The 15,037-nt window shown below is 46.2% G+C and overlaps 1 protein-coding gene across 1 annotated transcript; it reads left to right on the top strand.

The window, feature by feature from the left end:
• The first annotated feature begins 10,699 nt into the window (after positions 1 to 10,699).
• On the top strand, positions 10,700 to 13,491 carry LOC148537774 (uncharacterized). Its single transcript, XM_088460398.1, has 3 exons — positions 10,700 to 10,768; positions 11,831 to 12,558; positions 13,209 to 13,491. Exons 1-3 carry the CDS (start codon positions 10,700 to 10,702, stop codon positions 13,489 to 13,491), a joined length of 1,080 nt encoding a protein of 359 aa, XP_088316524.1.
• The last annotated feature ends 1,546 nt before the right edge of the window (positions 13,492 to 15,037 follow it).

Raw genomic sequence — 15,037 nt, 5'->3', positions numbered from 1 at the left:
AAGCTTGTGACACTGTATGTCAGTGGTGGGGGAACAGAGGTAAATTACCCCACATGGGGTAAAACTGAAATTCCTGGGGGTAATGGATGCAGGGCTGGAGGCGCACGTGAACCGGGTGCGCCGCTGTACCTGGCACCAGTGACCTTCAGCCCGGTGCTGCAGGTTAGGCTCTAAGCTGGACACCGCTGAGATGTTATTACCAGCGGGCGCCCAGCTCCTTCCCTGCAATGCCGCGTTAGCCGGAGGCTGGAGTTATCTTCTGAACTCCAGCTTCCGGCTTACCCCATGTGCACTGTAGTCTCTCCCATAGTTCTGAGGAGCAGCCGGGCGGATGCAGGAGCGGGGATTAAGGTGTTTTTTTTTATTGTACAAGCGGCACTACAGGGGCATAACTATGGGGGCACTGCTACAGGGGCATAACTATGAGGGCACTGCTACAGGGGCATAACTATGGGGTCACTGCTACAGGGGCATAACTATGGGGACACTGCTACAGGGGCATAACTATAAGGGCACTGCTACAGGGGCATAACTATGGGGGCATTGCTACAGGGGCATTATATAGGGACACTACTACAGGGGCATTATATGGGGGCACTGCTACAGGGGCATAATATGGGGGCACTACTATAGGATTTCCTACCTTTTAAATCAAGGGGGTAACGTCAGCGTATCTAAATATATTTTGGGGTAAAAGGTAAAAAAGTTCCCTGACCCCTGCTGTAGGTCATTGATACTGCAGTGTAATATTTAAAATTGGTACAAACTGACGTGTGTGCTATACCCCACTTCATTTGTGTCTGTTTATATGGGGAACGATCAGTTGAGACTTGAGAGGAGAGCTGGGGCTGCTGCCAGTGCCACCAGTCATGTTGATACTAGTCCATCTACATCATCTACTAAAGCCGATGCCAAAGGGCATACAGGGCTTAAGTCAGGGCATCTACAATCAAGAACCAATATTTTACAGTGGTAAAGATGAAAACATCAAAGGGAAAGTTAGCTGTAGAAAGACATAAAATTGGCAATATGCCAGTTTCACCACATGAGGTGGCAAGGAAAGGCTATGACTGGTGGTTCTGCCTCTTATGATGATGTAAGCACAAGTGAACATGCTGACATAGAAATCGAGGATGATTTTGTGGAAGTGCACCAGGATGAGCAGGATATTTGTGTAGCTGATGCTAATGAGGATGTTGATGATGAGAATGTTGTTTGTGTAAATTAGGCACCAGTGGATGAAACAGTTGTTGCCCATGACAAGGAAAAGCCCATTGTCATGCCTGGGCACAAGACAAAAAAACTTGGTTGTGTTGACTCATATGCATCACCAATGTGTTTTTTTGGGAAAGTTTAGTTTTTTCTCGGTAGACGCACTTGCTGGAGAAACTGAAGGAGAAGCCACCGCTGCATCATGTGCCACTTGAGCTGACATTTTTCTTACCAACAGCTCTTTGCATCTCTTCAGACCTGTGTCCATTGGGAAGAAAGACCCAACGTCTTCATCCCTTCTGGGTTGAAAATCCACTCCCAGCAGCAGCAGGAATAGCGTTCAAAGATTCTCAAGAAAGACACAACATAAGACTTAAACCTTAAATCTTGCATTTGCTCTGTTCGGCTTGTCCACATACCTGTTGGTTAAGTGGACAGTGGGTACAACGGCATTTTGGAGGCCACTAATTACGTTTTTTTTTATGTCCCTGTACAGGTCGGGAAATGCTTTTTTAGTGAAGTGGAATCATTGGAAAGGATTGTTTAACAGTCAATTGATTTTGAAAGCACTATTAGTAGTCTTCCCGGCACCCTTCTGGGATGAAAATCCACTCCCAGCAGCAGCAGGCATAGCACTCAATGATTCTTCTGGTGCAAGGAATGATGTGAATGAGTAAAATATTTTTTGTAAATGCCTCACCTCCTCCCCCATAAATTTGCTTCGGAATCAAAAAATTAAATTTACTACCAATCAACCCTTCCTGTCCCTGCCTTCAACTACATATGTACTCCAACTCCCTCAGGCCTCTTGAATAATAAAAACATTTGTTTATTTATGTGCCATGTTGGAAATTGAACTGCCATGTGTTTATGCCGCCCACTGCTGCCGCTTAGCTTTGCTTAGTCAGCAAGCTAGCTTGGTGCAAATTTTGGGCTTAAACTGGATGAAAACAATATCGTGAGCTGTGAGGTGGCAAAGGAAACGAGTGCAAATTAATGTTATTGAGATTAATAATACTGTAGGAACAAAGAAACCCCCAAATTATGTGATTTTAGCAGATTTTAGCAATTTTTAAAAAAAAATACAGATCCATAACATGCAAGGGGCATTTTTGGCAAATCCAAAACCAAAACACGGGGGTTGGCGCAAATCTCTGTTTTGAACGATATGTCATTACAATGCGTCAATCTCTTTGATGCATTGGTCAATCACTTTGATAGGCGGATTGGAACAGCTGGAAAGTTCCCACTGGGCTTGCTTACATTGCCAATCTGGCCCGATTGCGCCGTGGCTATCGCGATTGGAGCTCAGCTCCGATCGGGAAGCTCTTGTCAGGAGCTTCTGCATATAAGCTTTTTTTAAAATGGCTGCGGGAGGGCTGCTGCGCATGCCTAGCCGCAGCAGCTCCTCCCATGGACCTCATGGCTCCAGGTCCAGCAACAACAATAACTGAGCTGATAAGGGCAGGGGCAGCATCGTCTGGCAGCGGGACTTAAGTAAGTGTGTAACTGGTGTCACTGAGAGTCTGACACACATTTTATTTTATACTCGTATGATATATATATTGCAGGGGAGAGGTTTCCTATGTTTCCTATGTGTTTGTTTTTGTTAATTATATAAAATATCATGCACATTGACATTTATGTAGGTAGATTGCACTTGCGCGTGTAGTAATTATTTAGGTGACGTACATGTGCATGTCATCTAAATAATTACTACATGTGCTTGTGCAATCTACATAACTGTTAGTGTGCATGATATTTTATATAAGTAATAAAAACATAGGACACCTCACTGTATTATATATTTCAGAGGTCCTTCTATCCTATATGTAATTATTGTGGTAATGGGATGATAAATATTGCAAGTGTACCTATGTGTTTGTTACTTATAGATCATGCACACTGACATTTATGTAGGTTGCACTTGTACATGTAGTAATTATTTAGGTGACATGCACATGTCCATGTCACCTAACTAAATACTACATGTGCAACCTACATAAATGTCAGTGTGCATGATATATAAGTAAAAACACATTAGACACCACAGTGTATTATATACTGCAGGGGTCCTCCTATCCTATATTTAATTATTTAGGTGATGGGATGATAAATATTGTATGTATCTATGTGTTTGCTACTTATATATCATACACACTGACATTTATGTAGGTTATTTAGGTGACATGCATATTCCAGGAGTAGGGATGGACATTGGCTGCCATCACTACCATCGATCTTTTCCTTTTCGATGGAAATGTTTTCACCATTCAATGGCGGCCTTCCGATAGTAGCTGCCACTGAATGGTGTTGAAGCAAATGCCATCCGATGTTAAAACACAGCTGAATTCAGCTGTTTAACATCTGGTACAGCCTGGAAGGTGCTATTCCACATGCACAAACAAGGACTTTTTGCGCATGCACTAATTATATTAATTTTTTTTTCCAGCAAATTATTTTGATGCGATGGTTAGTTGGATGGTGGAAGCCCAGCTATCAATTGATGGTGGGCTTCTGATGTCCATCCCTACTTCTGAGGAGGGAGTAACCCGACCCAATCGCCCATTAGGGATGCTGGCAGGAATTTCCTGAGCTGGTTTTCCATCTCAATCCGCTACTGGAGAAGCATACTGTCAGTTCCATTAAATATATGGTTATTGACCATATCCCTTTGTCTACCAGAGGTGGCGATCATTAGAATGTATTACTGAAATGTGAAGCTAGATGGATTGATGAACTTGGAGCGTTGATCCATTTGGGGCTTTGTAAACAATTATTGTTGCATTATTTCTTGTAATTCACCCATAAATAGTTTATTTAATGTTTAGCCCTGAAAATGCATTGCTCACCTGTGACACTATATTGGCAGCGTTTTTGAGGTAGAAGTGGATTGAGTAAGCCCTTATTTCACATTGCTAATTATAACTTGGTATTTGTGCAATTGATTGATGGATACATTATTGAATTGTAAATTTTATTTTGGTGTATTTCTATTCATCTAGCGAATCCCACAATGTGGCAATTATGCAGGTTTATTTTTTTTATTTATTTATGTCAGTATTGTTTTTTCTAATATTATATGTGCTTATTTAGACATTTAACAAAAAAAGTCCTTGTTTCGGATAAAACTGTCAGAAGATTAGTGAGTGCACATTTTGAATTATTGTATTTTTCATATTACAGGTTGATTCTCCCATATCCAAATATTCCGAAATACGGAATATTTTTAGCATGACTGAGAAAGTGAAACCCTTGCTCTTTGATGGTTCAATGTACACAAACTTTGTTTAAAGCACAAAATTATTAAAATGTATATTATTAAAAATAAATATGATGAAGGCGCCCTCTGGTGTAGTATTTCAAGCACAGCATTCAACTACACATTACTGTACATACTTTCAACACTCCAATATCGTGATGCAAGATAGCCTCGTAACAAATAGTAGATAAAATCACATTTGTAAACTTGCCTTTACTTCTTCCCTCTGTGTTGTGATTGTCGCCTCCAAACAACCTGTGCTGAGGGATATAACCATGGAACAGACACAGATATGGGCCCTCATTCAGACCCGCTCGCAAGCGCTATGCTCTCGCAAGCGGGTCGATGGTGGAGCACTGCGCACGTGACACGTGCACCCACAGCTTAGCGATCAGCCAGGAGGCCGGCTAAAAAAAAGTGTCTGCCCTCATTCAGAGTTAGCGCTCGCTTTTGCGAGCTGCTCTGAATGAGGTCCATGGTGTAATACTTTAAAAACAAGTGTTTACACATATGAATTTGTGCAAAATGGCCTTGTATCAAAGTATAATAAAATAATGCTAATCTGTGTGCTTGTCTTTACCTCCTCCCTCGCTTTTTGGGTGAAGATCAACTCCAGAAATGATCGAGAATGATGGATACAGCCAGACCCGTAACAAGGCTAAAGAGCGCTCTGTGCCCGCACCCTTAGCACCTGACATAATTACAATGCATAGAAGGCCAGCAGCATAGGTAAGTGCAGTGCTGATAGGAGCATCCTGAGGACGCTCTAATCAGCGGCACAGACCACAGGGTGCCTGCCAGGAGCGTGTCTCATTGAGCATTGCTGGACACACTTATGGGGCTGATTCAGAGGTGGGCGCTGTAATACAGCCGCTGCATTTTTGTATGCAGTGGCTGTGTGAAATTATGTCAAAGGCGCAGGAGGCATCTTAACTAAAAAGACACCAACTGACGGTTTCTGTGATCTGCTGCTGCGTCCGAAGACGTAGCATGGGATGAACTGCATGAACATCGGACATCTGAGTAACCAGATTACTCAGGATGTCCGGTGAAATCATGCTGCCGGAGCCAGTCAGGCTGTTTTCTGGAATGCTGACCGTCGCTGCCCACAAACGCCAGGAGCATGTCAATCTTGCTGTGGCTTTTGTGGCACTGCAAGTGATATCATATCTCCAGATCTGCACAGCACGCCGCCTGTGTCACACCTGTGGGTTGATTTGGGCTGGAACAGGCGTGGGAGGCTGAAGAGGAGATTTGAGAGGCATGAAGGAATTTAGGTGGCTTGAGCCAGGGCTTCCTCATGTATCGATGTGAGGAACAGAGCTAACTATAGATTTTGGTGCCCCCCAAACTGCCTATATAACAAAAATTACTTGCAAAAACACGCACAATCATGTAAAGGGGATAAGCCACTTGGTACATTTATTAAAACAAAGGCCCTCATTCAGAGCCGTTCGCTATTTGCGTTAGTTCGTTCAAAAACAAGGGGTGGCTATGCAAATGATCCGTTTGCACATTGCAGTCTGTTCACACCTCTAAGTCTGAACGAGCGAGCAAAACATACGCTCTTTTATTTCTTAAAAACGCCCCCTGGCCGCTCGCACCATACGTCATGTCCGCTATTTATTAGATTAATCGAGTACATCGAACAGGATATGAACTGCTCGCTATTCTTGTGGTTGGTTTTTTCAACCGCTATTTTGCGAGCAGTTCTGAGTTAAAAAAAACCAAGTGACGTGGTCATTGACGCTGCTATATTAATTATGCACACCCATAAAACGCCCGTTTTGACCTTTAAGCACGCCTGCGTTCGAATTCCACTCCCCCGTTTACAAGCACCTTCCCCTGTTACCACCCACATATGCCTCATTCTGTCACTCAAAATAGCAGGCACTCGCTATATTGCGTACAAATGTTTTTCGGCCGCACTGACTGGTTCGCGCATGCGTACTAAAAACCGTACGCATGCGCAGATGTGCGAACATCGCTCGGAACGAGCGTACTGCCGCTAGCGAGTGGCTCTGAATGAGGGCCAAAGTCCAGATAACTTTTGGCTTAATATATGGCATAATATGGAGCTGCTGCTCTCACCACTTTATTTAAGCTTAAATACGGCACTATAAAAATCATATCGACAGTGATATTATGGATAAACTGGTTATGATTTTTATAGTGCCCATATTTGAGCTTAATTCATTTGGAGAGAGCAGCAGAATTATTTTTAAATATATTTTACAAAAAGCCAAGTGTATACAAATATATATATAGGAGGACTTCTGTATCTTTACTGCATAGGCTACACAGTGCTGTGGGAATGTTATCTAAGAGTATGCATTGCAATGTACACAGTTGGTAATATATGGGAACTCACAGAACAGGTAGAGTTGCTCCTCCCCCTCACTGCGAGGAGCTTGAATGGGCGCAGCATGACTCTCGCAGGAGAGGGAAAGGAAAGCAACCCTACCAGCCAGGTGTATGCAGATACCAGAAGAACTTAGGAGAAGGAGCCTCCACCACCAGGTAGGACCAGACCAGCACTTACAGTGTTCCGACTTCCCAGAGATCCTGTGCGCAGGATCCGCCTCCAAGAGACTGAGGAGCTTATTCAGACCCGGTTGTTAGCTCTACGAGCTAGCAACCGGGTCGATATTGCTCCAGTGCGCATGCACACGACGGAGCCGGCTCCGTCGTGTGCATGCGTGAGACCCGGTTAACGACGGGTGATCCGTCGTTAGGGGTCTCGTAGCAGACGGGGTGAGCTGTCGATGGTGAGAGACAGCTCGCTCCGTTTGCTGGGCGGGCCGGGGGCGTGCCCGGCCAAATGGAGGCGTTCCTGTCGGAACACTTGCCGTTTGGGGGCGGACCCACTGACATCATCAGTGATGTCAGTGGGGAGCTTCCTGCTCAAACAGAGCAGGAAGCTCCCTGGGGCTTAAGGTTGACGAGACCCTACCTTAGGGTCTCGTCGTAAGCCCCGATGGTCGCGATGGTCTTGACCATCACGACCATCACCCTTAGTGGTCGTTAGAGCTGTGGGTGTTAACCTACAGCCTAACGACCGACATGGAGGCGGCCGTTCAGGATGCAAGCGGCCGCCCTGTTTCAGAACGACCGCTTGCATCCTACGACCGCCTCTGAATGAGGCCCTGAGTGCTGGGAACAGGAGGATCTGTGATAGGGGTGCGTCATCCTGCTCCAGCGCTGCCGGCAGGCTGCTGCAGTATCAGTACAGACTGTAGTGGCTGTGACTTAGGGGGGAGCGATTCCCCTCGGGTTCCATCACTGGTGTTCACACAGCATGATGGGCCATTTGCTGCGCAGCGCGCCGCTCCCCATCCAACAGCAGCAGCCCCTCAGAGTGACTTCCTCACTCCCTTCAATGAAGCAACAAATGTGTGGAGCCTTGGGTGGGGAGACGTTATGACGTCTTTCCCATTCCCAATAGATGCAGGGCTTTCAGTTGCCGTGACTCGGGAGGCGGAGACTCTGACTGAGTCTCTGTGTCACATTACATGTAGGGAGGATGCTGCGGCTGACTGTTGACTGTCCTGCACACTGCTGGGTGGCCGTGCATCACACTTTAAGAAGCGGCTGCCCAGCGCCAGCAGAGAAAGAGAATGGGGTGGGGGTGGCCGGTGTTCCGCCCTCAGGGCTGTTGCGCTTTGTGCGGTGGCACTGGCCGCACCACCCTAGTTACAGCCCTGGTGAGGAGGTAGAGATACGACAGTGGATGATGGACCCGAAGGCAAGGACAGGAATAGATTGTCTTTATTGAACAGCAGGTTGAAATGGGACCGGATATATAATACTGAAGGTATGGGCAGAATCGGATTGGGACCGATGATGCTGGATTGAGAGCTGGATCAGTTTGAGACCGATGTTGATGAATTGAAGAACTTGATGGATTTGAATCCGACGTTGATGAATTGATTAACTTGATCGGTTTGGGACCGATGTTGATGAATTTATTAACTTTATCGGTTTGGGACCGATGTTGATGAATTGATTAACTTGATCAGCTTGGGACCGATGTTGATGAACTTAATTGGTTTGGGATCGATGCTGATGAATTGAAGAACTTAAATTATATGAGTCTAATGTTGATGAACTTGATCAGTTTGGGACTGATGTTGATGAATTGAAGAACTTAAATGATATGAACTTGATCGGTTTAGTACCGATGTTTGGAGATGACAGATGGAATCAATGATTGGAGATAATAGACAAGACGGATGAGATATCGTCTGGAACCGATGGAGGCAGTAAGAACCAGTCTCAGTGATAAAACCAGACTGGAGTGCAAGATGGTATAGGAGACTTGCTTACCAGCTTTAGGAACTGGATATAACGGACTGGGGGGCTATTTCAGCGTGCACTGCTGAACGCAGATTGCAGATTATTGGGAATCTGTGCATGCGCAGGACCCATTCTGCGAGTGTGCAGAATGGGTCCTGCTAACATGCACGCTAGCCCTTGACGGGCAGAGGCATTTAAGGGGCGGTGCTGGTGTTTCCGGCTTACTCAGCTGGCCGGCCGCCCGGCGCCATCCACCATCGCGTGGTGATCCCATCACAAAAGCAGCAGGGGGTGTCATAAACCTCCTGCTGCATTTGCATGATTGCAAGAATCCCATTGCAGAGCTGCCTGAATGCAGCTTTGCAATTGTGATCCTTGCTGAATCAGGCCCTGGGACAGTTTAGATACAGAATACCTGGGTGCTCAGTATAGAGCTGTAACTTCAGCAAGAAGCAACATTGTACTGGCAACAGAGGCCAGTCAGGAAATGGAATTTCTAGGGGAGGATCCCTAGGGATCTTTGGGGATCATTCAGACCCGCACGCGAGCAAAGGATGCTCGCAAGCGGGTCGATGTTGCCCCACTGTGCATGCGCACGACGGAGGGAGCTCCATCGTGCGCATGCGCGAGACCCAGATAGCGACGGGCTTTCCGTCGCTCCAGGTCTCGCACCAAAGGGGGCGTGCTGTCGATGTTGATTGACAGCACGCCCCCTTTGGTGGGCGTGCCAGGGGCGTGGCTGCCAGACGGAGGCGTTCCCATGGGAACGCCTACTGTCTGAAGCCGGCCCCACTGACATCACTAGTGATGTCAGAGGGAGTGATTTGGGCTCTGATAGAGCCAAAATCACTCCTGGGCTTGCGGCAGTGAGACCCTACCGCAGGGTCTCGTCACAAGCCCGATGCTATGCGAGCGGCCAGGAGGCTGCTCCATTTTCAGGTAGCAGGGCACTGATTCAGAGCGAGCGCTCTGGTCAGAGCGTTCAGCTCTGAATCAGGCCCTTAGTAAGAGATTGATTCATAACCCCTTACGCTGGGATGAATCAGAGGATGAGGAGTTGCAGGACCCTGAAGAGGGCGAGGTTCAGGAAGAGGAAATTTACATTCCTGAGGACCCCGAACCTGCATCTCAGGGCGTGGATGCTTTAATTACAGCAGTACGCCAGGTGTTACATGTAGAGGATTTAGAGGTTACTGAAAAATCTTCTATTTTCAGTAAAAGATTTAAACAGTCTGTTACTTTTCCAGCATCGGAGGAGCTGGATGAGATTCTTTCTTCCGCATGGATACACCCAGACAAAAAATTAAAAATTTCTAAGAAATATCTGTCTTATTACCCCTTTCCACCTGACAGTATTAGATTATGTAAAACTCCTCCAGCAGTGGACCCATCAGTAGCGAGTCTTTCCAAGAAAACGGTGCTTCCGGTGCCTGGCGCTATTTCCTTAAAGAAAACCTCTGATAGGAAGATGGAACACACATTAAAATCCTTATATACAGTTTCAGGGGTTTTGATGTGTCCAGCACTAGTTAGTTGTTGGGTAAATAAGGCCATTGAAGCCTGGGCACTGCAGCTGGCTGAGGGGATTAAGACAGGTACGCAAACTGACGACCTAATTCAGTTAGCCGAGCAGATTGCAGAGTCGGCTGCATTCCTTGGAGAAGCGTCTAAGGACATTTGTAATCTATCCGCCAGATCTTCTGCATTAGCTATATCTGCTAGAAGGGCTCTGTGGCTGCGTCAATGGCAAGCAGATGCAGAGTCCAAGAGAGCGGTAGAGGCCCTTCCTTTTACTGGGGAGGTACTTTTCGGATCGGAATTAGAGAAGTGGATCTTGCAAGATACAGGTGGGAAAATCCACTTACCTACCATCTGCAGCTCCTCCTCCTACTAGAAGACCTTTAGCAAGTCCCTCCTTACGGTCCTTTCATGCCTCTAGAAGATTTAGAGGGCATTCCAGAGGAGCTCCGGTCTTCTCCAGAGGTTCCAGAGGCCGCGGTAGAGCTTCGGCATCAGCCGCCTCCAACACACAGCAGGACAAGGCAGCTGCCGCATGACGTCCTTCCTTCTCATTTCAGGGTTGGGGCGCGCCTTTTACGTTTCAAGGAGATTTGGATCCAGTCTTGCCAGGACGCCTTGGTCAGGGATATCATTATTCACGGCCTGAAGTTGGACTTCAGGGCCCAGTCTCCTTCTCATTTTTTCAAAACCGGTTTACCTCTGGTTGCAGAAAAACGAGGAGAGATTCAGGAGGCAATACAAAAGCTGTTATTGTCTCAGATAATAGTGAATGTTCCGACCCACCAGAGAGGTCAAGGGTTTTATTCCAGCCTGTTTGTGGTGCCCAAACCGGATGGCTCCATGAGATCCATACTCAATCTCAAGGATTTAAACCCTCATCTTCGAGTTTTCAAATTCAAGATGGAATCTCTCCAATCTGTTATAGCGGGTCTCGACAGGAACGAGTTTCTGGTGTCCTTAGACATAAAGGATGCTTATCTCCACATCCCCATCTGGCCCCCCATCAGGCCTTCCTTCGTTTTTAGTTCCTATACTCGTATTTTCAATTCCAGGCCCTACCTTTCAGTCTTTCGTCAGCTCCAAGAGCATTCACAAAAGTTGGCAGCAATGATGGCCCTGCTGCATGGTCAGGGGGTCATCATTGTTCCATACTTAGATGATCTCTTGATAAAAGCCTCATCGGAAGCTCGGCTGTTAAGGGACATTCACTTAACTCAGAGCATCCTCTTGCAACGCGGTTGGATACTAAATTTCAAGAAGACCTCCCTGATCCCTACACAATGCTTACTATTCCTGGGAATAATACTGGACACAGTGCAACAAAAAGTTTTCCTGCCTCAAGACAAGGCTGCCTCCATTCAGCACATGGTGCGCCTGGTCTTACAACATCGCCGAGTGTCTGTACATCTCTGTCCGCATTCTTGGGAAGATGGTAGCGGCCTTCAGAGATTCCATGCCCGTCCTTTTCAACTGGATCTTCTCTCCCAGTGGTCAGGATCGCATCTCTTTCTCCATCAGAGAGTTCTCCTGGTGCCTCAGACTCGAACATCTATCATTTGTTGGTTGAACCCTTCCCACCTGCTGGCGGGAAGAAGGTTTGCGGTGTGGGATTGGACCCTTCTCACCACGGACACAAGTCTGAGGGGCTGGGGAGCAGTGACTCTGGGAAAGCATTTTCAGGGGCACTGGACGCAGCAGGAAGCCAGACTGCCTATAAATATCCTAGAGTTGAGAGCGGTATTTTATGCTCTCCAGCTGGCGCATCCGCTGCTGGAGGGTCAGGCAATCAGAGTCCAGTCAGACAATGCCACTGCAGTGGTGTATATAAACAGGCAGGGTGGCACAAAAAGCAGAGCCGCCATGAGGGAGGTAACCAGGATTCTGCTTTGGGCAGAAGAATTCGCAGTAGCAATTTCTGCGATCTTCATCCCAGGAGTAGAAAACTGGGAGGCTGACTACCTCAGTCGGCAGGACGTTCATCCAGGGGAATGGTCGCTCAATCCTCAGGTGTTCCAGCAACTAACTCTGAGGTGGGGCTGTCCTCAAGCTGACCTTATGGCGTCAAGGTTAAACCACCAATTACCAGTTTACTACTCCAGAACAAGGGACCCACGGGCAGCTGCAGTGGATTCACTGACGACTCCATGGAAGTTTCATTACATCTATCTATTCCCTCCATTTCCACTCATTCCGCACTTGCTTCAAAGAATCAAGCGAGAAGGGATCAAGGTGCTCTTGATAGCACCAGATTGGCCCAGACGAGCGTGGTACTCCCAAATACAGAATCTGTTAATAGACGAGCCGTGGCCACTGCCTCTTCAGGATGACCTCCTTCTTCAGGGCCCGTTTGTTTATCACGACTTAAGGCGGCTTCGTTTGACGGCCTGGCTACTGAAAGGGCCATCCTCAGGAAAAAGGGTATTCTGTCTAGTGTGATTCCCACAATGATTTGGGCTAGGAAAGAAGTCACTTCTCAACATTACTACCGCATATGGAAGACATATGTTGCTTGGTGCGAGAGACGTAATTCTCCTCCGTCAGTCTTTAAAGTATCACGTCTCCTTCTTTTTCTTCAGGCTGGGCTCACAGCAGGCCTTCGTCTTGGTTCTTTAAAGGTACAGGTATCCGCGTTGTCAATTTTCTTTCACAGAAAATTGGCTTTGCTTCCGGATATACAGACTTTTCTCCAAGGAGTTGTCAGGATTCAACCCCCTTTTGTGCCTCCCAAGGCACCATGGGATTTAGATATGGTGTTGGCCTTCCTCCAGTCTGATACTTTTGAGCTATTACAGAGAGTGGAGATAAAGTACTTAACCCGGAAGGTGGTTCTGCTGTTGGCACTCGCTTCGGCAAGGCATGTGTCAGAACTCAGTGCTTTATCCTGCCACCCTCCTTACCTCATTTTGCACGAAGATAGGGCGGAGCTGCGTACTCAAAGGGCTTTTCTCCTCAAAGTGGTGACCGCCTTTCATATAAACCAGCCTATCGTGGTTCCGGTGTTTAAAGATAACTCTGCAAAATCCTTGGATGTAGTTAGAGCACTCAGGATTTATGTTGACAGGACTGCCTCCCTCTGTAAAGCCGATGTCTTGTTTATTCGGTTTGATGTGGCCCATCCAGGTTGGCCTGCCTCCAAACAGACCATTTCTAGATGGATTCGCTTCACTATCAGACAAGCTTACGTGGTGGCTTCCAAATAACCACCAGGTCCTATTACGGCGCATTCAACGCGCTCGGTAGGTCCTTCATGGGCGGCTGCTCGTGGGGTTTCCTTAAACCAGCTTTGTAGAGCAGCCACTTGGTCAGGCAAGCATACCTTCCTAAGATTCTATCGTTTTGATACTTTTGCGGCCTCCGCTTCGGAGTTTGGCCATGCGGTGTTGCAGGGCTCTCAGCGCTCTCCCACCCTGGATGTAAGCTCTGGGACGTCCCCATTGTACTGAGGCTCCAGTGTCCCCTGGTGGATGAAGGAGAAATTAGGATTTTGGTACTTACCGATAAATCCCTTTCTCCGATTCCACAGGGGACACTGGACACCCACCCTGCACTGTTCTACCTGCATTGTTACTGTTTTACAGGTTCAGACGCTGGTTTGCGTTTAAGTTGTCTGGGCTGAACTGTTCTTGTTTTCATGTATATGTTTGGTTTATTATGTATATGTGATTAATGTAGCTTTTCTGTCTCCTTCTCCTTACTTTCCAGCTCCCCTCGGGCACAGTTGTTTTTAGACTAACCTGGGGGGGGTATAGAGGGGGAGGAGATAGCTACCAGTAGTTTTTTATTTAAAGGTGCCAGCTCCTGGTTAACCCACTCCTATACCCCATTGTACTGAGGCTCCAGTGTCCCCTGTGGAATCGGAGAAAGGGATTTATCGGTAAGTACCAAAATCCTAATTTTTTTTTTAAATCGTTTATTAGTTTTATAGGACTAGATATATAAAACAGTATTACATCTCGAAGGACAATAGAATATAGAGGTAAACAATTGGTCTCTAATACATAACAATTGTGCATATCAAAAAATATAATAAACAACAGAAAGAAAAGATCTTCCATGTTATAATAATTGAAGATAACATCCTCATAAATTGCAATGAAACTGTAATATAATAACCATGATATAGTAATAGAAAAAGGTAAAGAGATGAAGCAGAAAAAAAAAGGGAGAATATGGGGAAGGTTGAAAATATATAAGTATAGATATAAGTATAAATATAAGCGAGCCGGGGGGACAAAATAATACTGAAAAAAGAAAAGAGAGAAAGAAAGAAGAAAAAGAAAGAAGGAAGAAGTTGGAGTATCAGGATTTTTCCAGTTACGTGCTATCTGATATTTGGCCGCACATGAGATGTGAACAATCAATTTGTTCGAGTTTTTAGAAACCTGGTCTACTGGAGCACAGAGTAACAGGTTGGCAGGTGATAGAGAGACAGGCACATTAACTACTGATGATATAAGGGTACGGACCGTGTTCCAGAATGGAGTAATTTTTGGACATGTCCACCAAGTATGATAGAATGTGCCAATGTGGCCGCATTGTCTCCAACATAGGTCAGAAGTGTTAGGAAACATTTGATGAAGGCACTCAGGGACTAGATACCATCTGGTAAAAACTTTATATGAGTTTTCTTTGATAGCTACACTAAGAGAGCATTTGGAGATAGCGAGACGAATTATTTCCCAAGTATCGTCTCCCAGTGGTTGTCCCAGGTCTGCTTCCCATGCGATTTCATGTATAGAAAGTGAG

This window comes from Taudactylus pleione, unplaced genomic scaffold (assembly GCF_031769625.1).
Source record: "Taudactylus pleione unplaced genomic scaffold, aTauple2 ptg000044l, whole genome shotgun sequence".
NCBI classification, from domain to species: Eukaryota; Metazoa; Chordata; class Amphibia; order Anura; family Myobatrachidae; genus Taudactylus; species Taudactylus pleione.
Note: the sequence above shows the minus strand (reverse complement) of the source record. Positions and strands in the feature narration are given on the sequence as shown.

Excerpts from the sequence above, each read along its gene's own strand:
- LOC148537774 (XM_088460398.1), top strand. The coding sequence starts at position 10,700 with ATGCCTCTAGAAGATTTAGAGGGCATTCCAGAGGAGCTCCGGTCTTCT. Across the intron at positions 10,769-11,830 it reads CAGAGGTTCCAGAGGCCGCG|ACTCGAACATCTATCATTTG; the intron begins GTAGAGCTTCGG and ends CTGGTGCCTCAG. Across the intron at positions 12,559-13,208 it reads GATTGGCCCAGACGAGCGTG|GGCGGAGCTGCGTACTCAAA; the intron begins GTACTCCCAAAT and ends GCACGAAGATAG.